The following is a 27032-nucleotide window of genomic DNA, read 5'->3' as shown; positions in this document are numbered from 1 at the left end:
GGAGTCGGGGTCTCCTTCCGCTCCCGCCGGGGTCGCCAGTCGGGGCCCGGACGAGTCGGCGCCTGCTTCGGTGAGGACGTGTGCGGCGGCGGCGGCGGCGGCGGCGAGAAGGAAGGAAGGGAGGGAGCGAGCGGGGGCCGGGGTAGGGCCGTGCCGTTCTGTCCTCCTTTCCTCTCTGCCCGCGGGGACGGGCGCGCAGCGGCTGCCCGGAGCCGCTCCCCGGCAGCTGCCGGCCCCTGCGGAGGGCTCGGGGCGGGCGGAGCCCTGTGGGCAGCCGGGCCGGGCGGCGGGGAGGCCGCGGCGCCGCCGCCGCGGGGGTCGCGCAGCGCCGGGGAGGCCGCGTGTGGCGGCGGGGCGCGGGACCCGGCACCTAGTCCGCTGCTCGTCTCGCAGAATTAATTAACGTCAATTAGTAAGTGTCCTGCGAGTGGCAAAACAAGGACAGTGCGATGCGCAGGCTCCGGAAACATCCCCCGCCCCGATCACCTTAAGGGCGCCGAGGTTTGTTTGCTGTATTTCCCCGTAGAGTATGACAGTGCAGGGAGATGCGGCTGAAAGATACGAAACAAAAACCAAAAAACAAAAAGCGAGGAAATCCCCCTTCCGCCCCAAAATAAAGGTGGTAAGAGAATCAAAAGCTGTCGGGATTGAAGAGCGGGCGTTTCGAGTGCCCTGTGTTTAAATTCTGCGATTGAAGTCCAGCGTTAGTGATTTTTTTGCTTCAGCCTCTCAGACCGGCATCACAAGCCGTGCGACAAGGAGCCGGTGTACGAGGGCTTTGTGCTTTGTGTAAGAGGGACACCTGCAGTCGGGAATTGTGGCTGTACTGATGAACTGTTAATACTACTAAAGAAAAAAAAAAAAAAACAAAAACAAAACCAAAATGGATTTAAGGAGGTGTAGGCTCGCTTTTTTGCTTTGCATTGTCTGCGTAGTGTAACTGATAAGAATTAACTCGCTTATTCCATCTGCAGGGGCAGATGGAAATGTGAGAAAAAAGTGCAAGTACCCCATCAACGCATAGCAACTTTGTTGCTGTGCTATGGGCGATGTGCTTTGTACGTCCGTGGCATCAATGAAAACCAGAGGCATCGGGTAGAACATGAGTAGATTTTCCACTGGAGCACTGGGGGTGTTTCAGAAGCCCATAGGAATGCTGGCAGTTGTTTTCCTAGAAGTTGTTGGGAGGCTGACTCAACTCTTTCTAGGAGCTCCGTGGTAACTTTGGGCATTTCCCTGCTCTTAACTAGCCTCCTGGGAGGACTTAAAAATAAAATAAAACAAACTCAGCTCATCGTGACTCCTGGTAAATATTTTCTCCTGAGAAAATATTCATCTGAGAATGATGGGGAGTAAAACTTGTTACAAACATCAAAAACTCCTCTTATCACCCTGTTCCCTTCAACTAGCCAACTGATGTTCCAGAACATTCAGACAGATATTCCTGGCAGAGAAAACAGACTTGTGATAATGATTACTTTTATATTACTGTCTGCAAAATTAAATAATTTACTCTTGATGCCTGTGCCAGTATAAAAGTTCCCCTGAGCCTCAAGGTGCAAAGTCTTGGGAAACTTCTTATGGTAGTTCTCAAGATGTTTACCAGGAACCATTAGTTCAGTGTTTGTGTGGCTCACTGCAGTGAGTTCAAGAATCCAGCCCTCTCTGTAGTTTAAGCTTGAACAGTATTTTTTTCCTCAGGAAATAATATGTTGTCTGATGTTTCGGCAGAAGATTAAAAAAAACACATTACAGTATACTTTATATCAGGTCTGTTATGGAGTGTTCTGGTTTCCTTCTAAATAAAAGCTAAAACTTTCTCCAGTTCACTGGTCTGCCAGATTTTTAGAAGTTTTATTTTTGTTGTTATGGTTCTGATTTCTGCTTAAAACACAGATGCTTTTTTGCTTTCCTCCTTCCTACTAATCTTTAAAAAACAGTTGTAAATCAGTAAAATACTCTGATTTGCAGGAGCTTGTCCCTCAAACACGGGCTCTTTGGAGGCCAATAAATTGCTGACTTGGATTGTTTTCTGCAGGCTGAGGTGTTTTGGTAGGAAAATATTTTTATATGTTTCCAAAATTTACACAAATCAGGCTTTCCCAATTGTTTTATTTGTCTTTTTTTTTGTTCGGTTTCATTTGCTGCAGCCATGGGCGACGTATCAGTGGATTGGAGATGAGAGACTCTCTGATAGCATTCGTGCTCTTACTTGTAATAATTAACCTGTTAGTTTGATGTTGAGCCTTTCTTCTCTGCGTTGAAGACTAACAGTTGTCAGAGGGAGAGCAGTACTCCCCACCCCATAATTTAAAAGGCATGGATGAAGACAGCAAAAGGAGTAAAAGAGGGAGCAGAAAGGCAAGAAGGTGCAGTTCAATTCTCTTAATTTCTAGAGGAGCTCCTGCTTTGCTAAGCATAGCTGAGAGCCTGTGAAAAACCTTGGAGCCTGCTGGTGACTTAAAAGGAAAGAAAAAAGAAAAGCAAGGAAAAACAGTGAAAACACCCATTGTGGTTTTTAGCATTAGGTAATGCTAATTTTGCCTTTATAAACTGCTAGTGGGCACTAATGAAAGGAGACTGGTGCTTCACAGGAAATTGGAATTCAAAATCTGCCAGGGGATCTTTTGATATATTACTGGTAATCAGTACATAGGAGACACTGGTGATATTGTTGGTACTGGTGATCTTGAAGGTATCACTATGCCTTCATGCTTGATATAAATGGTCTCCATAAAATGCAGGTATACCAAAGAACTCCTCTAGGGTGTGCTTGTGAAAGATTTCAATGACCACAATTCAGTTAACTTCTTAATTTGCACATCAGTCCTGTACATAGACTGCAAACTTTTCCCCAATGAGCTGTCATTAGGTGTTGGTTGATTAGAGGACAGTACTTCTAAAAGGAGATGGCTGCAACTACTGGGGATGTAAGACAGTTCTTTAAATGTTCATGAAAACTTGGAAGGAATTTGGAAATTCCTCAGAGGTTGAAGCGTGTTCGTGGTTTCTCTGCATTTCACTTATTTCTCTGAAGTGTGTCGAGTACTGAGGCCTGAACAATAGGCCCTGAGCTAAAGCTGACTTTTAATGACCCTTCCAACCAAACGTATAATATTTGTATCCACATATTAGTGAAAGATGCATGATCACTAGTGAAACATCTAGTGTATATTTCTTCTTGTGTTTAGAGGCCGGTCAGGGCCTTGAAGTCAGATACCTGGCCTTGTCTGGGGGGGCATGGTCAAAGCCAAATCCTTGGTTCCTCCTTGAGCCCTGGCCAGGCTTTGGGTGGTAACTGAGGGAAGAATGAAACCAGATGTTCCTGCACTAGAAGGTATGGAAGCTTGTTTATTCAACAACTAAGAGCTGGATCCTCTCACAGCGAAGATGGAGACCTCACCTGTGGAAGAATTTCCCAGTTACCAGGAGTGGATGTCCAGTCATTTGCTGTGGCTGGAGCTCCCCAGCTGAAATGCAGATCTGAATGATAATAAAATATTAGATGATGTACCTTCGGTTACTACAGGCAGTCTTCTGTAGCAGTGATTAGATGCATTGCTTAGCTTATCTTTTTGTAATTCTTTGCGGTTTTAAACTATAGTAAATTACCCTTATTCCTTAAAGTTGGTGTTTGTGCTTTTTGTGCTGACCATGTCCACTGGCAGAACAGTGTGATGGTAAATTTGCAGTTGAAGTGTAGGAGTGTAGGTATTTTCTAAAAAATGTCATTCCATCCAAGAAAAGCCATCTTTGGACTCCGCTTTATCTTCAGCTGACCTTTTTCTATCCTAGTAATACTTACAACTGGAAAAGCATAAGCTGTAGATAATACTTACAGCTATGTGTTTCAGTTAAATGCATGAATTTTGCTGCAGAGGCAAGGATATTCCTGTATGAAGGAGTCTGATGCTACCATTAGAAAAGCTTCCATCTGTAGGGCTCTGAAAGGTATATTTGGTGATGTCAATTTGTCTGATGAATCCTGTCCGTTATTAATACCTTTTCCCTACAAATCTTTTCTGTTGAAAATTGCTTTCTCAGGCTTACAGCTATTGCTCAAAGGGAACATGTTTTTCTTTTCCTCTGGGGAGTGTAAGTAGTAAATGCTTGGTTGATACAATCAAGCAATCAAATACCACCTTGAAGATTTAATTTTGTTGTGAACAATGACATTGCTTTTGCTGGTGTTGGTGTGTTTTTTGGTACCGTGGAGAACTAGAATGTTAAAATTCTAGTGAAGCATGGCTCCTCCAAATGCTTGGTGTCCATTGTGCTTGCAGAAGAATCACATTTATCTTTCAGAATAATCTTTTGGAGCTCAGTTTAGATGCTGCTTATGAGAAATTCCGATTTTTCTGCATCTAGTGCTTCCAGTTGTTGATATGTGGAATGGTATTTATTTGCATTAGCTCATTCGAGATGAGAAGAATGACTTCTTTATTCCTGACCCGTTGACTGTGACCACAGTTCCCCTGACACTTGTGACAGTGTTGCTGGGTGCAATTATTAGCTTTAGAACAGTGGATTGGGACAATTGCCAGATTCCACGGAATGCCTTTTTCTTGATTTTTGATTTTTGTACTATCCCTTGAATAAGTCTTGTGATGGAATTATATAATTGTAATTTCTCAACTGCAGAATTTCTGGGGTCCTGTAGTAACGTATCTGTATAACAGGCCATTCTGATGCACCAGCCAAACTGTTTGAAAGTAATCTTATCAAACCACCTGCGGTTTTGTTTTTAGAACCCTCAGGAATTCATCAAAGTTACTAAGAAAAACAGGGCTAAAAATAAGAAGAAGAGCCTGAGAAACAAGAATACCAAGACAAGAAAAATAAGATAAAGGAGGCCATGAAGGCTCTGAACTAGCCAGTCAAATTCCCTAAGGAATGCGTTCCTGCCTCGAAGACAAGGCGAGCTGGCCAATGAGAGGGTGCATGAGCGTGTGAACAAACAACTTAGAATCCATAACTGTAGTTTATTGTAAACAATAATGTATCTTCTGCTCAATCATTAGTTAATCGTACAGATGCCTGTTTCTCCTGCAGGTTCCCACCAAGATTTAAGGCACATACAGAGATTGATGCTTGTTTTGTTGTTCTTCTACATTTGTTTTGCTGATGGGCAGGATCAGAAAAGACACAGACATCAACTTACGAATAAGCGTAGTTTAATATAATATGAAACTGCAAAGAATTACCGAAGGATAAGATAGGATAAGCATCAGCTGGGGGAAGCCGCTGTCACAGCAAAGGACTGGAGAACCACTCCTGATAACTGGGAAGTCCTGCAGGTGTTTCCACCCACAGGAAACAAGGCTTCTGGTTTAGCTGTGAGAGGGTCCAGTTTTTATTCTGTTGAATAAACAAGCTACTGTAACTTCTAGCATGGGAACATCTGGTTTCTTTCCCCTACTGGGTTTCTTCCAAAGCCTGGCTAGGGCTCAAGGAGGAACCAAGGGAGTTGTCTTTGTTCCTATACTCCCAACCAAGGCTAGGTCTGACCTTGCCTGGGTTCTAAGTACTGAGACCATGTTTTGCCAATGAGCAGATAAATATAACATTTGGTTGGAAGGTTCATCTAGAGGTCAACTTTGGCCCAAGGTCCTGTTGTTCAGGCCTTAGTACTTCAACATTTTGCTGTTGTCATCGTCATAAAGTATGACAAGTAGAAATCTGCAGCTGTAGTCCTGAATCAAACATCCTTATTGAAACTGAATTTCAAAAATTTTTGACATAAAATTGGAAACCTGTGAGCGCAGCAGGATGTTCTTTCTGTATAAGTGGAGGTGAAACAGCTTGAACTTCACCCTACTTGCAAAAATCACCAGTGATGAAGGGAGGGTGGTCATGTTGGTTTTGGTGTTGAAGAATGCTGAGATCAGCCTGACTAAAGCACCTCAAAATTAAACAATATGAGGATGTGAAAAAACTAGTGTTTCCTGATGGGAACTGGTACGGATGTGGGAGACAGATGTTTCCTGATAAAAGGAACCAGTGAGTGGTAGTATTAATCATGTGTTTTAAATTATTGTGTTCTGCTGAACTAGCCTAGCAATGTTGGATTGACAGTCAATCACGTTATCCTATAAAAGCCCAAGCTCTCTTTCTTATGGTAGGGATTTCTAGCACACCTCTTCCCGGAGTATGCGTGGGGATTCTTCCTTTAAGTGGGGATGCTTCTTGTGGTATAACTCCTTGGGGCTGAGTGAAAGAGATTTGCCCAGGGGTCATGAGTATGGGTGACCAAAACCAATCTCTTCTTGACAACTACGAAACTAGTGTTGAAAATACCAATTTAATAAATAGTGCACTATAGTAGTGGTTATAGCCTTTTGTACTGAGGAAGGTCATGGAGCAGATCATCTTGAATGACATCATGTGGCACCTATAGGACAACCAAGGAATCAGGCCAAGCTAGCATGAGCTTGGGAAAGGCAGGTACTGCTTGACCAACCTTGGTTTAAGACAATTTGAGTCTCCCCTTAGTTTTAAAAAATCCCTTTCCACCAATAAGGAGAAACAAGTAGAGGAGATATAAGTGGAAAAATAACAGTTTACTAAAAAACCCCTGAAATAGCAATAGGTAGAAAAACAACAGCAAGAGCACCAGCTTTTTTAGAAAGTTGCTGAAATCTCCCAGACTCCTGGGGAGCAAAGAGAAACTCAAAGTGGTGGTGTGATCGCTTCCCCAAGATGGCACAGGGGAGACAAAGGGAAAATGGCATCAACTCCAGTGGCTGGTGCTCCGTCAGGGGCTAGAACTCGTGGAGGGACTTTGCCTTCTCCTTGGCAGAAGACAGTAAGACAAAGCCTCTGGGCTGGTATGATTGAGTGCCTTCTTACCTCAGCCAGGCACTGCTGGTGGGCTGGTATCATCACACTGTTACAAGTAAAGAGGGGAGTTTAAACCAGTCCCTGCCTCTGCCCAGACCTTTGACAGTAGACAGGAACTTAATTGAGGTGGCCAACACCCCAAAACTCACTCTTGTTCCACAAGTTCTTAATAATGGCTGATTAGGTCTATTAAAAAATAAATGATTTGTTGAATAGACCAAGGAAAGCAGACATAAGACTTAAACCAGACTTCTTACCACACAGGATAAACAGAGACACTACTAGTAGATAGACAATACAGTGTGATTGAGGTTCCTATATTAGGGCTAGCAAAGAAATAATATAGATTAGGATTCAATGTATCTTACCATCCAGTTGTTGATGGAGCATACATCAAATCTTTCCTCTCAATTTCCGGAAAAGTATCTACAAAGATGCATCCAAGCTTTGTAGGACAAGCTGCTCCGCACGTTTCCAGGGAGTGTGAAAGAGGCTTCTAGCTCCATAATAATTTGTGTGGCTTCTAGAGTTGTAAAGAGCAGTGTCTTTTGGTCAGTGATACTTTCTTTATCTCTTTCCACATCTGCTCTCCAGAACAAGATGTTGATTCTTCATTGGGGGTCTCAGCATTTCTGGCACCAGAGATAATGCCCTGCCCAGCCTTTGACCTTGCCTGGGTCATCTCTTCCATATGCACCAGCCATCTGTGGTAGAGAGGGACATCCTGCCACACGCACAGAGGCGGAGCCAGGCTGCTCTGCTTCTCTGGCTGCAGACACATGTTCCAAAATTCACTCTGCAGTAGTTTTTGATTGGGAAATGCAGCTTCTCGAGGTGCTACTGTTGCCACTAGAGCCAAAAGGCATGCCGTAGGCAAGCTCCGCCTGAGCGCCTCAACTTTTAAAGCCTTTGAGAATGAAGTGTGTTCACTGCATCTCCAAAGGAAAAACATCACTAACAAACTGAGAAATACTGTTTATTCAGTGTTGGATAACTCTGAATAAAATGACATTAAGAGTCCTGGTGTTTGGAGGAGAAAATGCTAAAAACGAAAAGGAAGGCTGTGAAGGAGAGCCTGGTGCAACATGAAGGCTACAGGAGTAAAACATAACCATCAGAATATTTTACTGACATCCAAAAAGATTAATATACTGGCTTTCCTAGATCAGCCAAGTGGGTTACCCTGAACGAAATCAGGTGTGAGAGGCTTGCTTTCCCCTCATGAAGCCATGCTGGCTGTGATGGATGACTGTTGTCCTCCAAGTGTTTTTCAATACCTTCCAAAAAAATGTTCTCCGTGATTCTACCAGACACTGAAGTGTCACTGACAGACCTCTACTTTTCCAGGGGCCTCCTTCTTGCCCTTCTTGAAAATTGGGACAGCGTTCGTCAGCTTCCCGTCAGCTGGGACTTCTGTGGATTCCCAAGATCACTCAAAAACCATCAAGAGAGACCTCGTGATGACATCATCAGCTCTTTAAAGATTACTGGGTGAATCCCATCAGGAATTGTCTGAAGTCAATAGGTAAAAGGGGGAAATACACTGTTGGAAATGCTGGAATGGGAATCTGCAAAGAGAAGTGACAGTTAGTCTTCATATGCTTAAATTTACTGTAAATATTCTGTGAGTGATTGGCAATCTGAGATTAAGGGAATTTCCAACAAATTATCTCCTATGTAAGAATTGCTCAGAGTTTTGGGGCAAGAAAACTCGTGTGTGCTGGTGCTGTTGTGACATCTAAAATACAGTTATCAAGAGAGGAAAATGAGAATTATGGATGTTTATGTACTCTTTTCTTTGGGTACCTTCAGTTGATTCAGGCTGTCTTTCTATAACACCGTAAGTCAGACGTGCTGAATGAGATGTAAATACTTCAGGTTAAATGAGACATGCTGCTACAAGTCCAGAAGCAGAAATAGGAGAGCAGAGTTTTGCTGGCCTGCAGCTGAACTTTTGTCCTTTGGATTCTTAGAATCTTCTGTTTGCTGAACTACATTCTGCAGAGTATGAAATTGCTGTGATCACAGTGGCTGGCATTGAAATGTGTATGTTTATAGAGTTTTGACCCTAGTAAAGGTAGCTTTTAGCAATGAATATTTTAGAGCTATTGTGAGTGCCTCAGTTACACTTGTTGCAGAGGAGATTTAGACCACTTAGGGAACCACTGGCACAGGTAGCTTGAAAAGTGGTTTTATTGAAGTAAAATGATGTAAAAATGAGAAAGAAAGTGCCCTGGCATGGTTTAATCTTGCTGTACAGATACAATAACAGTAATAATTCAAAGGTATTAATACGTTATCTTAATGCCCTATAATACAAAGTTATGCATGATACCAATCACCAAAGATCTGCAGTTGATAAAGGGTCTTTCAGCCTCAAGGAGAGTCTTGGAGGTGACCCAATTCAAGGAGAGGTTACAACTATGCAGCTGGGAGAGATCAAAAAAAGGGTCACCTGGGCTTTCATATTTGTGGAATAAAGTGGTTGGCTCATAGTCAAGTTAAATGCCTTGGAAAAGGTAGGCATGAAATTCCTTGCACCCACAACTTCATTTGTTCCTTATGAATTGGTCCTGAAAGAACTACCTCTTACTAATGTCTTATTTGCTTGATTGGTGTTCCCAGTTCTTATGCATCAATGCTCTTTGTGTTGTGTCACCCTGTTCCTATGTGGGTTTTCAAAGAATAGGTTGGAACTAGAGAAGTCCTTGACCTGGTCATGGCCTAGGCCTTAACTCTTTGTGAGCCTGAGCCAAACTGTCAATAATTTGTTCAAGGAGTTGAGCTCATCCCTTTGACTACAGTCAATCCACTTTATTGACTCAAAGAGTGGTAGTACAGTTACCTCTTGCCTCTGTCATCAGTGTGTGTTGTATTGCATATAAGTGGTAAGGGTACAATCATTTAATGAGTTGCTTAGCATAATAATTATAATTAATGCTTATTATATACCATTGCACAAATGGATACGGATATCGTTGAATACTTTTAGGAGAAGGGTTGGAAGTGTTTGTGGCTCATGTTCCAGTCCCAGGTGTAGTGTGTACAGAGCAGGGAATAGAGAGAATAGCCCAGCTGACTAAAACCTGACTAAAACCTTTCATGACAAAAGTTTAGGACATAGGAGACTCGATATTTGCATTTGAAGGAGGGAGTAGATTGGGTGAAGAAAACAGACTGCAAGACAGTTTCAGAAATACCTTTTGTACTGGCATGCAAAAAGATTCCTTTAAAAATAACCCAAACACTTTATATTCTGGGCAGGACCTTGGTTTTTACCAGGGCAATAAAAAGTTCCTGGTGTTCTTTGAGGGCTGAAATTTGGAATCATATTTTGTGTAAGATTCCCATCTATATGTGCTAGGAAAGTCAGCAAGATGCTGGTGATGAGAGACATCAGGAGTGGGAGAAATTTCAGCTAATATTGCTTGAGCTATCTTAGCATCAATGGCAGGACTATAGCCATAGCCTGGAGGTGAGTGAGTAAAGGTATAATTAATGCCGTTCCAAGTACAAGCAAAGAGAGCTTGATAGGCTTAGTGATTGGGACACTGGAGGAATGTCTTTAGTGTGCAAACTGACTGCATAGATAAGAGGAAAGGTGAATGGCATTGATTGTTTTGGCAGCTTTTTTGACTGCAGTATGTGGCAGAGGGTAAAAAAATTGATGCCTGTGTAGCTGTCCAAGGCAGAATGGAAGCTTCACACAAGGTTATCATGTGTACCCTCCTCTTAAGTCACAGAGTGCAGAAAGGATCGTGTTGCTTTCTGTACTCCTCCTCAGAGAGGAGTCTGGGTGTTGTGGGATCCAGTTCTAGCTCCAGATTTAGTCAAAGATTTATGTCTAAAGAATTCCACATGAGTAGTTGAATCTTTATACAACTTCATCCTGCAGGATGAAGGAAGGTAAAGCAATATGAAAAAATCATTTCTTTTTATGGTGTTAATACTGATGATAATATTGGTCATAATACTGGTTAGACTAAAGGACCTTTATCAGAATTAAGTACTACACAGTATAGATAGTTAACTATAATTACAGTGACAATTTTAAAGCTGGCAAAATAATCAAGTAGAGATTGATGTTGCTCAGTCATACGAAGGTCTCTAGGCATATCTCTTTAACTCAGCTTTGGGAAATAACCTTGGGGGTGTCCCCACTCAAAGGAGGGGAATCTCCACACACACTTCTAGAAGGGGATATGTTAAGAGTGTTGGAAGCATAAAAGAGTGAAGAAAATAGCAAAGCTCAATACGAGATGGGGCCCACACATCAGAGCAACAGTGATCAGAGGAGACATGGATACCTGGTGGAGGTTTTTGTTGCCATGGCATCGGTTAGGAATGTAAAGTGGGAAAGGAGCAGTGCAGTCGCGGTACCAGGAAATGTTTTGTATAGCCGCTACCAGGTATACATCCTACCAAAAAATACTGCATATGACACAACCACTAAGAACAGAAAAATTGACCACCCACAGCACTTTGCACAATAATGGCTAATAAGGTATAAAAGGACCCAGATTTTGTGTTTAGCTGGGGGATGAGAATTTGATATGAACATTGTAGGGACACATTTTCCTCGCCCTCTGCAGAAGGGGCACCTTTTGGTCAGATTTGTGTCCTTGGCTATGCTGAGTATTTTGAGGTGAGAAAGTGAGCTTGTGATTGCCGTGGTATTGTTAGGGCTATATTTAGCTGCTCTGCAGTTTATGCAGGTACTGCTGACACTCCAAAAGAGCCATGTATGTTGCATTTAATTAGCCATAGTATTTGTGAACCTGGCTGGTTCTTTTGAATGCAACTGGACTTACAGTTAGTAGACTATTGGAGCATCCTGTGCCAGACCTTTAGTTATGTATTTGTAGCAAGTCTCTGCTGTTAAAAATTGGGACTGGGTTTTTATAGTGATCGACTGTCAGTCAGATGTTTCTGGGCCAACTGTTTCAGCTCAGTAGCCTTTAGCTCAGCTGTGTCAGGTAAATTATCAGTACTGTCACTTCTTGGTTGCTTTATCAGGAGCTTGGTTACATCCTCACGTGTCCCATTTTCCGCCAGGAAACATTGTTCCTCACATCCTCAGAATGTTCAACTTTGGAATTATTGAATCAGGCTAGTCTCAGCATTGTTCTACACCAAGTGCAGCATGATCCCCCTTCTCCATCCATCACTGATAACTTTTACAATCATGGTATTGTTTGAGCTGCTTTACTCCCATGGAGGCAGAATGTCCTGCTCCAGTAGCCCTGGTCAGATGCCAGGACACACTGGACTTGTGAGCTGACTGGCTGGGGCTGTTCAAAGGGGAAGTGGATGCAAGTGAAAAACTCACTGTTTTTCCAGTTCTCTGAGAAAAGACATGATGAATTTTGGAGCTTGCAGGATCACAGGATGTCAACAGCATGCGTCACTGGAGTCCCCAAAGTAGGCAGAATTTGATTCAGAAGTACCAGGAGATTGTACCTTCCCTGGAGCATCTTGGAAGGTCTGGTCTATGAGTGATTCTGTCTGTGGAAGTACAGAAGCTAATGCCTTGTTGGCCTTTTTAGGCCTTTCTAGTTAGAAATATCTGCAGCACTGCCTAATAGCCTCACTGAGTAAGAATGGCCAAATTATTGAAGGGAAATACTTGTAAAAGGATATACTGTCTGGAGCTTACCTGAAGTAATCTGTGTGTTACCATTCTTTCTTGTAGCTTGCTGCATCTTGCTCATATGACATATACCTGTAGTCCTGTGAAAAACACGGCATGTAATACAGAAGTATATAAATAAAAGCTCTGTCACTGCCCCAGCTGGGCAAGGTTCAAGTCAGCAGAAGCTGTTACTTGGCTGCTCTTTAATGGTGCATAGCTCTGCAGCTGCTTTCAGTGATGAACTGCTGCTGTGCAGACCTGACCAGAGTTGTGTTGGAGTTAGAGGTTAGAACTTCTCAAAAACAGATCCTCAGGCTGGCTGGCTCTTAGGGAAGTCACACTTGGCTGACCTTGGGAAGGGCTGAAGGGGCTCCTGGAACCTGTGAACTACTGCAGAATGTGAGAGAAGTGGTCCCCTCCATTGTGATCAACTGAAAGCAGGATTTTGACTGCCCTTGAAGACTCACAGATGATGATGCCATTGATGGTGGCATCTACCTCCAAATGGGAAGTCTCTGTATGGTGTGCCCTCCATGCCACCTGAGAATGATCATGGGGTTCTGTCTGGGGTGCTAACTGTACGTCTGATAAGTCTGGGTAACCAAGGGCTGGGGGTTTTCCAGTTGATGAAGTGATGGGAGGGGCACTAGGGCCCTTGCTCAAGCCCTGGTGGGAAAAGGTGGAGTATGTGGAGGCTTGTTGGCAAAAGGTGGTAAAAGAAGTGTTGGGGCTCTGTGGACTGCCTGCTCTACCCGAGTTAGCTAAACAGGCTTTCAAGATTCCTTGGGTCACGACCCTTTAGCACAGGCTTGGGGGGGTGTTTAACTGCCTTGACACAAGGGCTTTGGTGGTAACTGTGGCTGCATCATGACAGAGGAGGCAAGATGACAGAACGAGCATAGCAGAAAAGAGCTGGGACCGTGTGGTGCTGGGCACTGTGCCTGCTGATGTTAGTGGGCTCTGAGTGGGCCAGGACTCTTTAACTTGTGGGTGCTGCTATGCCTCAGATGGAAGACAAACTCATAGGACTTTAACTGGGACACAAGGGCTACGTCTAAAGAATGATTGATAACCAGCCTACTTGTGTTTAATCCCAAATTTATGGGATTGCTCCAGTGTCAAGTTTGAGCGGGCCAACCAAGGAACAAGAGAGGCTGCTGCTTGGTGTGAAGTAGTTTATTACATGGCTACATCAGTCTCACAAAGGTGGAGTGTTACAGTCCATGGCATCATGCAAAAAGCCTTCTAGCACAGAGTCCCCATGTCCCAAGCAGAAACAGAAGCAGCAGCAGCACCCCCGATACAATGCATTATATTCATAAATCATCCAATTAGCTACAAACACGATGCTATTACTGTCTTTTTGCACCTATCCTGCTCTAACACGGTTGTGGGACAATGGTCCTCATTTCTTACACAAGGCCTACTCATACAGCCTATCTATTCTGTCTAGCAATGTTAGTAACGCTATGTTACGTCTATGTTATGTCTAGGACTTAGTTAACTTTGTAAAAGGTAAGGCTACTGAACTTCAAACTGGATTTTAGGGCTTTTCTAGTAACTAATACAGTCTCTTATTTGCTATGGGCACTTAAGGCGTATTTTTACTTACCTGAAACTAAAACTTATATCCCCACTTCATGTCTGTGTGACTTTATGTATCTCAGTTTCTCGGAGGGTTTCAAACCAACCCCTGCATTCCTTTCTGCCTCTGAGCCTGTGTGCACGGGGTCCTGGGAGATTTCTGTCTGGTCTCCCAACACTCCAGGAAGTAGTCAGGAGACCTTGGTCTTCTCAAGGCCTTTATCTTTGAGCATATGTTAATGATACCAGAAATATAGTTGTGTTTTCCAATGGAGTTTGTAGTTGGATTCCAGACCCTACAGGAGGGCCCAGGCTTCTGATTCTGAAATTCAGGGGGTATCCGCCTGTCCTGCGACATATTCAATTCAGGTTAAATAGCAACAGTAAGAGATTTGTAAGAGTGCTCACCTGAAATGGCTAGGGTTTTTGCCTGTGAAAAAGCACTCAGAGCCACAGTTACAATGCCTCCATTGACACCATACTCAGTTTAATAGTTGGTCTGATTCGTAAGCCCAGCCAGGCTTCAAGGAGGTAGGAATTTGACATATGATTGTCTGAAATGAAATTGGACCAAGTATTTCTGTCCTGGTTGTCTTGATCAATTTTTGCTTCAGAAACTCACTTTTAGGCAACTTCCTAAAAGCTTTTCCTGGGCAGATAGTGCCTACGCAGGGACCCTGTGGCCCTCTGATTACTCTACAGTCACCTCAAGGCTTCTAACACAGTAGCAAGAGTTGTAGAGTTGTGCCTATTCCAGCCTAAGTGTCCTGCTGGACTTCAGACACTTCTTATTAATAGGGAAATAACTTGGACTTCGGCTGCATTTAGATAGTGCTCAGCATTTCTAAGACCATGAGCTAACACAAATTGGCAGGGTAACTTTCCCTTCATGCTTTTATCTTTCTGACTTCTTTGATTCAAAGAAGGGAACAGGTAGTTCCCTCTGTGAGAACGTTTGGCACCCAGAGGCAGGGCAAGGCCCCAAACCAATCAGTTCAGGCACCTGCTGCAAGACTCAGGCCAGTCATGATGCCATGTACTGCATCCCTCTGTTGACACTGGAGTGGAGGGACTTGATGCAGCCTGGTGATTTAGATTTGGAATATAGCAACAAACACCAGACCAACAGATTTAGGGATAAAAGTTTATTGCAAAACAACAGTTGATTCTTGGGGATGGTCATGTGTGGTTCTTCTCACAGTGATTCCTGTAACACATGAATCATAGCTTACAGAATTTCAAGGCACATCCATTACAATCTCCACCCCTGGTCCTTTTGGGCCAGGTTATAGGGTTTAACATTGCAATGAATCCCTCCCATTGTGAACCATGGTATTCTGTCTGTTAAGCTTAGGAAACAGCGTACTGGATTTTTTTAGAGAGCTTAGGAGCTAGGAGTTAGGAATGTAGTAGAAGAATTAGAAGTTGACCAAGATTAATATGATTTACATATGATAACATTCAGAGCCAGCAGAAGTGGGGCCAATGCACATATGGAAACATTTAAGCAAAATTAATACACATTGGATAACACTCAGAACCAGCCAGGAGAGACCCATACATTATAAATTTTGATACTGAAACTAATAAAGACCAGAATGAAGAGATCAGCAGGTCAAGTAGTCATAGCAATGGGACAGAGGTGAAAAATTTAGTAAGCAAGGGAGACATTCCTTACTTCCTCCCTCCACCCTCCAACTCATTTTAATGACCACTGACCCAAAAAAGGAGGAGGACTACGCAGCCGCAATGAGTATGCAACCAATTTTAATACCAAGGGGGGAATGGGCGGAGACAGGTGATGAATATGTATAGGTGTTTTGGAATATGCATGTCTTCTATGAATAAATAGAAGGCTGAAACTGAAGAGGTTTGCTCACACCTTTGGGAGCAATCCTGGGTGAGCCCAGCACTGAAATAAACATCTGCTTTTAACTAAATCAGTTGAAAGGGATTTTGTCCTTGCCATCTGTGCTTCACTTGTCCCGAGCTTGGTTGCAGCAAGGGGTTCCTAAATTTTTTTTGGTCTTGATGGTGACAATAGTTGGATTTTACTCTTGGTGAACTTGTGTGTTGCATGTAGTCAAAGTTTCTCCTCTAGCAAGGATTTTATAGTTACATTTTTTTTACAAGGTGGGCATCTTAGTTTCGTTTGCCTCTCTCACAGTTATGTTCCCAGAAAATGTAAATGTCTTAAGTTGCCTAATTCAAGGATGTGATTGTTTTATCCCCAATCATTTTTCAGGAAATACCCAGTGTAACAGTAGCAGCCTGAAAGCTTTACCTTGGACGCAAAAGCCTGTTGTCTCTCCTAAGATTTCTGAATCACTGTAAGTATTGCCTGGACACTGATGTTGATGTTTTTTATGAATTTCATATGCCACTTTGTTTTGCTGTCTTCTTTTGTCATTGTTGTCTTATGAGAGCAAAGAAAATAAAAGGGTGAAGGCTGGGTCTTTAATTTTTTTTATAGACTAGATATGAATGATACTTCTCATTCTCAAATTTGAAATCAGAAGAGTCTTAAAATCTAAAAGAGCCCATGAAGGAAAGTCAGGAGCCTTGGGTGATCTGGGAGAAGTGGTATGAAACATTCTGTGAGAAACAAGTCTCACTCTTTAAATTTTTAAAAGTTTAATAAGGGATCGAAGGGACAGTAACCAGTGCACTGGGTGCTTGGCAACTGCCAGAGGCACATCAGTTAGCTTAAAACAATTTTCTCATATACTTTTTCATTACATTGGTCAAATGCATATTCATGAATGTTATACATATTCAAACATTCATTTGAATTCACATGTTCCGGGAATTCTTCTGCTTGGTTCGACCTTTGGCATGTCTTCTTAAAGTACTTGCCATACTGCAGATGAAATGTATATATTTTATTTCTTCACGAGGCCTCTGTTCTGTGGTTTGACAGTTCTTGATAACTGGAGGATCAGTGGTAAATTCCTCTTTGCATTTTTTCTTTTGATGTTTATTTTCCTGGTTCTTTTCAATGTTATCGTGTCATAAAGAAAAGATACTTACAAGTATATTAAATCATCAGCTATTTCACAAAATTATCTGAGTTATTCTCAGCATTGTCAGTTAGTTACACAAATAAAGGCATTTGTTACTTTAACATTACATAGTCTCTATTTTAATATTTTGTGAAAGCCTAAACTGTAATATACACTAATATATAAGCGTTTATCACCCTAATATATAAACTACACTGGCCCAGGGCACTGGCCACAAAAGCTGACAAATTATACTATATTTAAGCAGTTAAAAGTGATTACAAACTGTAATGTATCAAAATCGTTGTGATTAGTAATAATTTGCAAAAGCCAATACATAATAATGAAAGCTAACAACTACGTAGTTATTTATAGCACATTCCGTTGAGAAGCTGACACCCTGCACAAAGCAAGGTGTTTGTTCTGTCCTGTCTGGGTTCGATCATACTGAGAGGAGCTTGTTGAGATGCAGACAAGCATTCATTCTTGTAGGTTGTCATGGGGGTTTTTATGCTTTCTGTGTATTTTTGAAGGCTGAAATAGTGTTTAGCTTTGAAGGCACTGTTTCTAATAACTTTACAGAGTAACACGCTCACCCATTTGCGTTTGTTAGTAATCCATGTGCATTCTGGAATATAACACATGAGGACTTAGAGATACGTGACTTTGTCACCTCCTGTAGGTGTAAAAACTGCAGTAGCAGAAGTGTTGCTGTCATCTCTATGCTTCATGCTTTCTCCCAGCTGATAAATTAATGCTGCCAACAGAATTATGGGTGCTTTGCTTGTAGCTCACTAGAGGCACAGTCTTATTTCTCAAAATTAAACTAGTAGTCCACATTATTATGAGAGATTTTTATTAAACCCAAATTCATTTTTCCATTTATTTTGTTGTATTTGAAGGTATAATTGAACTTGAGTCTTACTGTCTGAAAACCCTGGCCTGTATTTTATTCTATAGGTGTTTCTTATATTCACCTCTTAAGTATTGTTTATTGTGTCATTTTATGTAAATACCTTGGGTTTTTTTTTCCTTTGTTTTTGGATGAAGAAGGTAAATACAGCAATCTATTGTTAAATTAAAAGGTTGAATGATAATAAAATTAGCAGAATTATGTGAAGGTTTTGTTAGTCATTAGATAGTCAATAGAGTTGTTAGTTGCTTCTCTCTTCATACTTTAATTGTGTTCTGGGAAACAATTTATGGAACTTGGTCTTGACAGCACTGATGTCCACAAGTTGTGCTAACGGGGTTGCTCTCCTACCCAGCAATTTAGGTTCAACAGTTCTGTTCATGATGCCTTCTAAATCATGTCTTAGTAAGTGAAATAGGTCTTGATCAAAAGGTTGTAATTTTTGTATTTTTTTTTTTAGCATTTTTTGTTTTGCCTGAAGAAAAAGAAAACAAGAAAAGATGGACTGGAATTTAAGGCCAGTTCAGAATGCTGATGCAAATACAAACCTGCAAAGTGAAGGAGCATGTTTCACTCAGTTACTTCCTAATGGACATGCCTTTCCTCAGACAAATGCCAACTCCTCTAAAAATGCATGCACTTATGCTGAAAATAACCAAATAGTGTATGTGCCAACTATGAATCCTGCCTTCCCCGCTGTAAATGCTGAAGGATTCAAAACTTCAGATCAAACCTCACCAGGAGCATCTGTAACTGGTAATAATTTTTTTATGTCAAAATACTCAGTTAAACGACATCAACAGATGCATGCAGCAGCTCTAAAACCTCCTGTTCAGAATTCACCTTTGCGGCCAGAGATGACTCCGACTTCTTGGCCAGTCTCTAATCCCTACAGTTATCCCTGCAGAAATTTACCCTCTCTGTCCTCTCAGATGAATGCGGGGAATAATGTAAGGAACGTGCTTGGGGAGCCTCAGTATGCCAATACCAACGCTTACACTGTGCAGCCGGAAATGCAGCAGCATAATTCTCTGAGACTTACAACACTACATCAAGGTGGCATTCATCCCCAGAATAATTCTTTTCCTCTTGGTACTCCTGGGCGACATGTCCAACCCCAAATATTTAATTCCAATACTCAACAGGGTAAAGTTTCCTATTCAGTGAATCAAAATAGTGGGACAAATGTACAACTGCCACAATTTCAGCAGAGTCAGATGGCATCAGAAGCTCCTAGAGGATTTTCTGCACCATCTTTGTTGCCTGCCAACTGTGTTTCAAGACCTGCAGCACAATCTTCAATGAGCGTACCACAGGAAGTGCAGAATGTACCTAATGGATACAACATGAACCAGCAGAGGTGTCCACTGGATCCAAAAAATGCTCCTGGGTTTAACAGTATTCAGCAGCACTGTCTGCAGCAGCAATCTGGAGAAGTCAGTCAATCAGTCAGGAATGTCTATAATCCAAGTGGAAGTGTGACAGCAAATCGCTCTTTTAATGAAAGCTCTCTGTCATCCCCTGGTATTCCCAAAGAACTGCTTGATGTTGTGAAAGAAATAGAAGCTCTTTCTTCACAGCCACTCAGTGATCCTGTTTCAGTTCCAGAGAGCCAGACTAGTAGTTTGATGAATGGGCCTGTTAATGCTCAGATTTCTTCAGTGACAGCAACACGTGGTATAATTACAAAGGAGAGACTAGCGTGGGAAGCTGAAAAGCTGAACAATCTTAAAAAAAGGGTTGTCCTGATGGAAACAGTTCATAATTATAAAAAAAAAATCTATCATGCCAAAAATCTTCCTCCTCCTCTTCCTCCTCCTCCTCCTAGTTATCCATATTCTCCTGCCAGTTGTCTTCCATGTGTGCCCAAACCAAATGTACCACCTTCCCCATCTGAAGCAGTGAGGACAGAGAGGCCCACACTCACGGTTTCACATGAAGAAAGAAGGGACAAAACCCTAGCCAGTGCTGATAACAGAAGATTGGAGGTGACTCAAAGTAACCTTCAGGTGGAGCAGGGAAGCCTTTCATCAAGCTTCACTCCTGTTCCCTCTCAGAGCAAAGTCCCAGCTCAATTTAATAATTCTGAGAGCACCTTGGAGCAAAGGGATGTGCATGCTTTGGCCTCCTCTCAAGGAACTGTGATTTCCTCCAACAATGCTTCGTGTTTTACTCAGGCAGGGAGCTCTGTCAAGACTGCATCAAAGAGTGTGCAAATTGGCCCAGAGAACTCATCATTTCTTCAGTTTGTATTGAGCAGCACAAATGCATTGAAAGAGAAGACAGCTGGTGCTACCGCTGATAAAATACTGACAAGTCTCCTGCGTAGTGAAAAACCACTGCTCAATGCATCGAGTGAAAGCATGCTAAAAAACACTAGTGAGAAGAATGTAGAAAGTCTGGAAGGTGAGCAGGCATCTGTGGCTCACACAAGCTCTCCTGCATCAGAAACAACTGCATCTGGTGATGCTAAATTCCAGGCTGAGGTAGCTCAGAAACAAACGCCATTTACTGAAAATGCATTCTGTAACCAGAGCAATTGTAGTTACTCTATGGAAGAGCTGGCTGCATGCCTGCGCTTGTGGGAGAAGTTTCCATCAGAATCTGTAAGTGTGCAAAATAAGCAGTCAAATGAAAGCCCCACAGCAAATCAGGTTTCACCCTCCAACCAAAACACAAAGAAGACAGAAATAAAAAATGTTCTGGCTAGCATGGACGAGGCTGTTTTGCCTGTAACAGCTACCTCTGTAGGACAAAAACTTGATACATTGATAAAAAATTTTGAACCTCAAGTTGCAGTTGTCTCTCCTTTAGTACTTTGTGAACAAAGACCACTAAGTGAGCAGGCAGGCGAGATCCTAACACCTGAAGGTAAAACCTCTCCAGCCATCAACTTGGGGAGCACATATAGCTTGCAAGAAGAGGGGGGAAATGGTGTAAGTGTGGCAAATACTGCTGAAGGAACAATAGAAAATGTTTGGTCATCACCCAGTGATTGTGTTCTGGAGCAAAAAGTGGACTCAGATTTGCAACAGATCAAATTAGGTGATGAGAACCAAAGGAAAGTTAGCCAATCTGCACAAGATGCAAGTCAAAATCTACAGCTTGGATTACAAAACAAGGCTACTCTTCCTAAATCAGGCACAAATGTTTGTAGTCAAATCTCTCAAGAAGACAAGCAAGCTGTGTTAGAGGCAGGAGATACATCCACAGCTGTGCTGGGAAATGACATGTTTTGTATTTCTAGTGTATGCTCTCTAGTTGAAGGTCATAAATTTTATAATCCACAAATAGCAGGCATGTTCAAGTCAGTCTATGAGATGCATTCATCAGAAAGAAGCGCATCTGGTGCAAGACAAAAGGAGCAACATTCAGACTTGCATAAAACTGAGCTGAGCAATAACACTTCCCAAAGAGAGAGCTTGTTGCTAAAGATGTTGGAAGACTCATCAAGCCATTTGGAGAAGGAAAGCAGTGGAAATCCTCCTAAAGCAGTTTCTACCTCTGAACAAAACACATCATTCAAGGCATCTTTCAAGCATTCTGAAAATTACTTAGAAAATCTTGCTAATATAAACCAGAGGTTAGCTCAAAATGCACTAGATTCCTCTCTCAGCATAACTGCTAAAACAAATGCACCTGCTCCTCCAGGAGACCACAGTAAACCAAACTCCATGCCCAGTAAAAATAGCACAGAAAAGGAGGTGAATTTTTTTGGAACAGAACCTAGTAAGTATCTGAAAGATCAGCTGTTGGCCCTAGTGAAAGAGTTTCCATATGGCATTGAAGGTGCTGATATGCTAACAAAAGAAGCAGCACACAATCATTCCGTGGCTCAAGGGACAGAGAATCAGTCTCAAAAAGAGGTTAAAATTAATGACAAAAATTCTCGTTTAAAGGACCCAGTAAATCAGACTAAAATTGCAGTGTTAAGCTCTGATCAGGTTCAAGAACTGTCTCCTGGACACAACCAATGTCCCTCTAGTGACAGCAAGAGAGAAGTGAGTCAACAGTCAGAAAAGGCTTCAGCCGACAAGGACAACCTTGAAGGCAGTGTCCAGCCTAGTCAGAATCTATGTGAGAAAGAAAAAAACCCACAAGAAACTTCTAAGCCTAGTGAAAAAAGTGAAGATTGCTCTTTAACGGGTGATGTATCTGTAGCAAATAAAACACCGCAGTGTCCCCCTCAATTAGAAACATCTGGTTCAGAGAAAAATGATTGTCAGCTTCCAAAAGCTGAAAATACTGACTCTGCAGAGACAGAAGAAAACAACAGTCAGTCTGATGCCTTGAGAAAAAAAAACAGTGCAGTGGGAGACCTGACAATTTCTGAAAAAATCCCAGACAGTATTAGCAAAAATAAAGATATTTGCAAATACAGTTCCGCAATGAACAAAAAACCTAGGCTGAAGATGGATAATGAATACAGACTGCCTACAACACAGCAGGAAAAAGTTGGACCAGTTAATCCTTTTGAAAACCAGGATGCTGATAAATACAAAAGCAGCAGTTGGAAGGAACATCTGCAAATTGACAAAGGAACCCAAGTGTCAGGTAAAGAATTTTATTCTGACAAAAAAGAGCACCAGACAGCCTCTCAAGAGTTATCAGAGAAAACTGATCATACATATGCAGACAGCATGGCAAAGTTGTCCATAAAGAAGGAGAGAGTTTTCAAAACTGAGTCCCTTTCAAAAGATACAACCAAACCAGGTTTGACCATGAAATCCAAAACGGACATTGACCAATCTGTGAACGCAGAAACTGTTGAAATTAAGCACTCTGAAGTCAGTCAAGGACAAAAAATTAAAACTTGTGAAGAGAACTCAGCTGAAGAACAAAACAGTAGGAAACAAAAGGAGATGCTTAGGCAAGACATAGAAACTAGTGTCAAAGAGCAAGTGAAATTACCAGAAGAAATAAAACATAAAAAATTGAGTAGTTACCGAGCTGATGCTGTAAAATTCTCAGATAGTAGCACTGGGGACTTCAAATCAAGACACACAAAATACTCTCAGCATAAATCTCTGAAAGTTCATCCTTTGCAGGAGCAGACATACAAACGGAAGATGAAGGAAAATATGGTTGGGAAGAGAGAATTCAAGAAAGCAAAGCTAGAAGAGGAAAGACTGAAACAATCTGAAGCAAAGAGTTCTAAGCAGCTTGCACACAATTGCGTGTTTAATGCTGACAAAGCTAAAAAACTGAATGGAGAAAATGGTTGGAAACCAAGGAGTTCCTTAGCAGATTGCTCTGTGCTTAAATTGCAGAGGAAAAGGGCTCGATCTTCTAGCATGTCTAAAACCTACTTTTCTAGCAAAGAAAGACATCTTGATGGTCAAAACAAAGACAAGTGCTCTGAGAAAATGTTTCCTGATAAAAATCTTCTATACCTAAACAGAAGAAATAACAGACTAAAGCTGCATCTTCAAAAGGAACCCAAAAAACACTACCTGAACAGAGTGGGATTTAAACGTACAGCGCAGGAACGCATTTATCTGACAAAATTAGAGACATCACCTGTCAGGCCCGTCTGGCATAGAACCACCAAAGTGTCACACAGCAGTGACTCAAAAAGAGATGTTTCTGTCTCAACAGTTGAGAAATCATGCAAACAGGAAGTCCTTGAGTTCAAGCTGTGTCCAGAGATACTGTTCAGAAATCCAGCCCCTAGTGAAGAAGGAAGCTTAGCTTCAAAGAATTCTCCAGAAAGAGATAAAGTCATTGTAGAAGGTATGATGCTCTCTTGATTATTCATTTGTAATTAAAACTATGAATTAATTTATGCAACTATTTAAAATAGTTGCATAAAGCTGTTAGACAGTGAATTCATGGGACTGTAGAAGCAGAAGTCTGAGATACCCTAACTTGCTCTCTGACAGGCCACGGCTATGTCTTAAGCTGAAAAAGAACATGGGAGTTTTCCTTCAATTTTCTGTAAGTCTTAGAGAATGAAATTAGAATACTTTAGAGCATGGCAGTTTCAAGTAACTTTGGGAGAAAGCTTTCTAAAGTACTTGTAGAAGTCAGCTTGGCTTGGTTGTAGAAAGTAGATTCCCTTGATGTAGTTACCAAAGGTGATCTGATCTGTATTCACTGTTCACATGGCTGTGCATCAGTCTGGCTGGGCAGAGGAGGGAGAGATCTTTCATGACGTTGAGGAACAGAGCGGGCTTAAGCCAAACACATCCTGCCCATAGTCCCCATAACTTTTGCCATCTTTGCTTTAAGCACCCAGTTTTCCTTCCCTTCTTCCCTGCCCCATTTTCCAGCATTTTACATGGTGCATTCTGGAGCATAGTGATGTCAAATGTTGTATTTGATTTTTAAATGAACCCAAATCTTAAGCTGTATATATCAGCCCTTGGAGTCATTTTTATACCCAAAGGAAAATCCCTTTTGCATGTGCTAGTACATGTGTTAGAATTTAATACTGAGTAGAGGCCAAAACTTGTGATATAGGAACCTCAGAAACATTTTTTGAAAATTTCTTTTTAGGTGTCAAGAGTAAAAAAGAAGATTGGTTAAAAAGTGAACCAGTGAAGCAAAAGAAACTGGAAGAGATCTCTACAGGTGAAGTGACTTCTGAATGTCCCATTTGAAATACAAGTTAAATCCTCTTTGCTTGGTTTTAAATGTTCCTTTACAGTAGTAAACCTTAATAAAGTATTTTAAGTTATTATTTTCTCATTCTGCTGATTAAATGGATAACATAGAATAGATTTACAAGTCTCAAAGATGTGTGTAGCTTTTTATTGCTTTATGAATATGTTGTGGTAAATGTTGTAAATTTCCTGTGCTGTTAACTTGGATGTAGCACTGGTAACAGCATTTAAATACAGTTTTAAAATGTATACAAAGACTCTTTCATGCTTTAAAATATAGGAAGTGATAGCAGAGTCTAGTGCAAAAACAGAAAGTGATTTTTAAAATAATTCTGGCTTTCACAGTATGTTGCTGTTGTTCACACATTACACCTGTGCTCACAAGTTCCAGGACCTGTGTCCCAGTAATCTGGACAAGATAATTTGTATGACAGGCAGAGGAAAAGTGGGGCCACTATTAACATCTTCCTCATTTCTCTTGAATGGCAAATTACTTTTTCAATGGTCTTTTATACTCTCTAGGTGTCAACTGTCACAACAGTGGCAACTTTCATCTCAGGATCTTGTTTGTTCCATCCTTTGTAAATCTTGGGTGAGGTTGCTCCCAGCTGTCCTTGTTTCTTTGCTTTACGTACCTCTCTTGCTCTAGTATTGTTTTTCTAGTGGTCTAACTGGAAACAAAATGCAATCTGTAGCCTTGTTGCTATCTGCTTCTTCACTTTAGAGCAGAAGGCTTGCATGCTGATACTTGTGTTGTGGTGCTGGAGGTAATATACTTTGCAACCTTCACATCTTTTGTTGCTGTTGTGTGCATCCCTGGGCTTTGGTCTGCCATCTTTTTAGCCCTTGCTCTTGCTCCTTCTCTTCCTTTCACAAATGCACATTTTCTGTCACACCTTTCTTAATCGTCTCCAGAAATCTCTCCTATGAAGACACTCAAATAGCCATTTTGTACTTAAAGATGCATTGGAGGTTGTTTGAAATCTGAGGTGCCTGGTGCTTTAGAAGGGAAGTTTGTGGCATCCTTTTTGACACTGGAAGGTCTTGGGTACCACATGCATAAGGAGTAGAGTCCTTTGAGACTCTTGCTTTAACATGCTTGTCTATCTTGCAGCTGAGGACAGTATTCCCCTTGATAGAGCTATACAGATGCTGGATGGAGATGGAGAGACTCTTCACATTCCTGTCAAAGACTCAAAAGAGATGTTTCAGACCTACAGGAAAATGTATCTGGAAAAAAAGATGCAAAAGTCTTGATAGCACTCCTGTATCAAAGGTCTTATCATCTCAGAGAAAAAAATGCCAACACTAAGATGATTTTTTTTCTGTTTACTTCATATTGCTGAATAATTGTACAAAACCAGTTTTCTGGTGGGTGTTAAAAATTTCCTTCCCTATTTTCCTCATATTTGTGAATAATTACCATCTTATTTTGTATTTATTGTCCAAATATGCTTTGGTGCTGTAAATGCTGTTTTAAACGTATTGTTTCTTTTGGCATATTTCATCCTATTTTTTTTAAAGATAGAGTAGCTCATTGGATCTTGACCAAAAAATAACAAACTCATTTAAACTGTCATAGCCTGTTTTCTTTCCTGATTCTCAAAAATTTCTACTTGCCATACTTTCCATTGCTGGCAGTGGAAAAATATTTCTGCTGCAAAGGGATTGCAGTGGATTCCCAAGCATTACACTTCTGTTTCCCACTTCTGGCAGTCTGATTGTTTTGGTTCTAAAAAGGCTTTCTGTTTTTGTAGAGACTTTTTTTTTTCTAAACTGGGAATAGAAATATAATCCCCTCAATTCAAGCATACAGGGGCAATTATGAAGTATTTATGCTGCTACCCGGTTTTGTTACATTTCTTTTTATGGAGCTTGTATGGACTGAACTCTGAGTTCTTCGTTTGAACACAGTTCTGCAAACGTTAGTTTACTGAAGACTTCTCTTACTTTTCTTTCTCTCTTCTTTGCACTTGAAAGAAAAGTGCTGTTGTTGAAGTGCGGGGAGTTCGGATTCACTCTTGTCTGAGTTCAGCTGTAATTTTTCTGTTTATAAAGTGTTAGATAATGTTTGTTTACACATTCACTGTGACATAACTGTTTGTATTTGTCATTGGCTATCTTTTGTTCAAGTGCCTTTTCACTGTTATTCAAAATTTAAAATCAAATCATATTTTTACAGAGATTTGGTACTTGATTCTTTCTATCTTATTAAACCTTTATGCTGAACAAAAAACCTGTAGATACTTTACTGAACGATTTTTATACTTGAAATAAACTTTTGAGGACTACACCTTGTCTTCTTTTTTTTCTAAAAGTTTGAAGTTGTGCTTATTGCAATTAGTTAAATAGGCACTGAAGATATTCCTGTAGATGAAATGCAGCTTTAAAATAAGTGACGGATCTTTCTTGTTAAAAGGAAGTAGTTGCAAGTTTGTTAGTTTGTTTTTCTCTCT

At 41.3% G+C, this 27032-nt stretch overlaps 1 protein-coding gene across 1 annotated transcript; it reads left to right on the top strand.

Moving 5' to 3' along the window:
• RESF1 (retroelement silencing factor 1) lies at nt 1-26867 on the top strand. Its single transcript, XM_066183866.1, has 6 exons — nt 1-70; nt 8188-8365; nt 16302-16386; nt 18432-23704; nt 24470-24544; nt 25691-26867. Exons 4-6 carry the CDS (start codon nt 18472-18474, stop codon nt 25831-25833), a joined length of 5451 nt encoding a protein of 1816 aa, XP_066039963.1. The 5' UTR covers nt 1-70; nt 8188-8365; nt 16302-16386; nt 18432-18471; the 3' UTR covers nt 25834-26867.
• The last annotated feature ends 165 nt before the right edge of the window (nt 26868-27032 follow it).

The sequence above is a fragment of the Chamaea fasciata genome, unplaced genomic scaffold (genome assembly GCF_029207755.1).
Source record: "Chamaea fasciata isolate MVZ Bird 193981 ecotype frontalis unplaced genomic scaffold, bChaFas1.0.hap1 SCAF_5, whole genome shotgun sequence".
NCBI classification, from domain to species: domain Eukaryota; kingdom Metazoa; phylum Chordata; class Aves; order Passeriformes; family Sylviidae; genus Chamaea; species Chamaea fasciata.
This window is presented reverse-complemented; position numbering and strand designations above follow the sequence as displayed.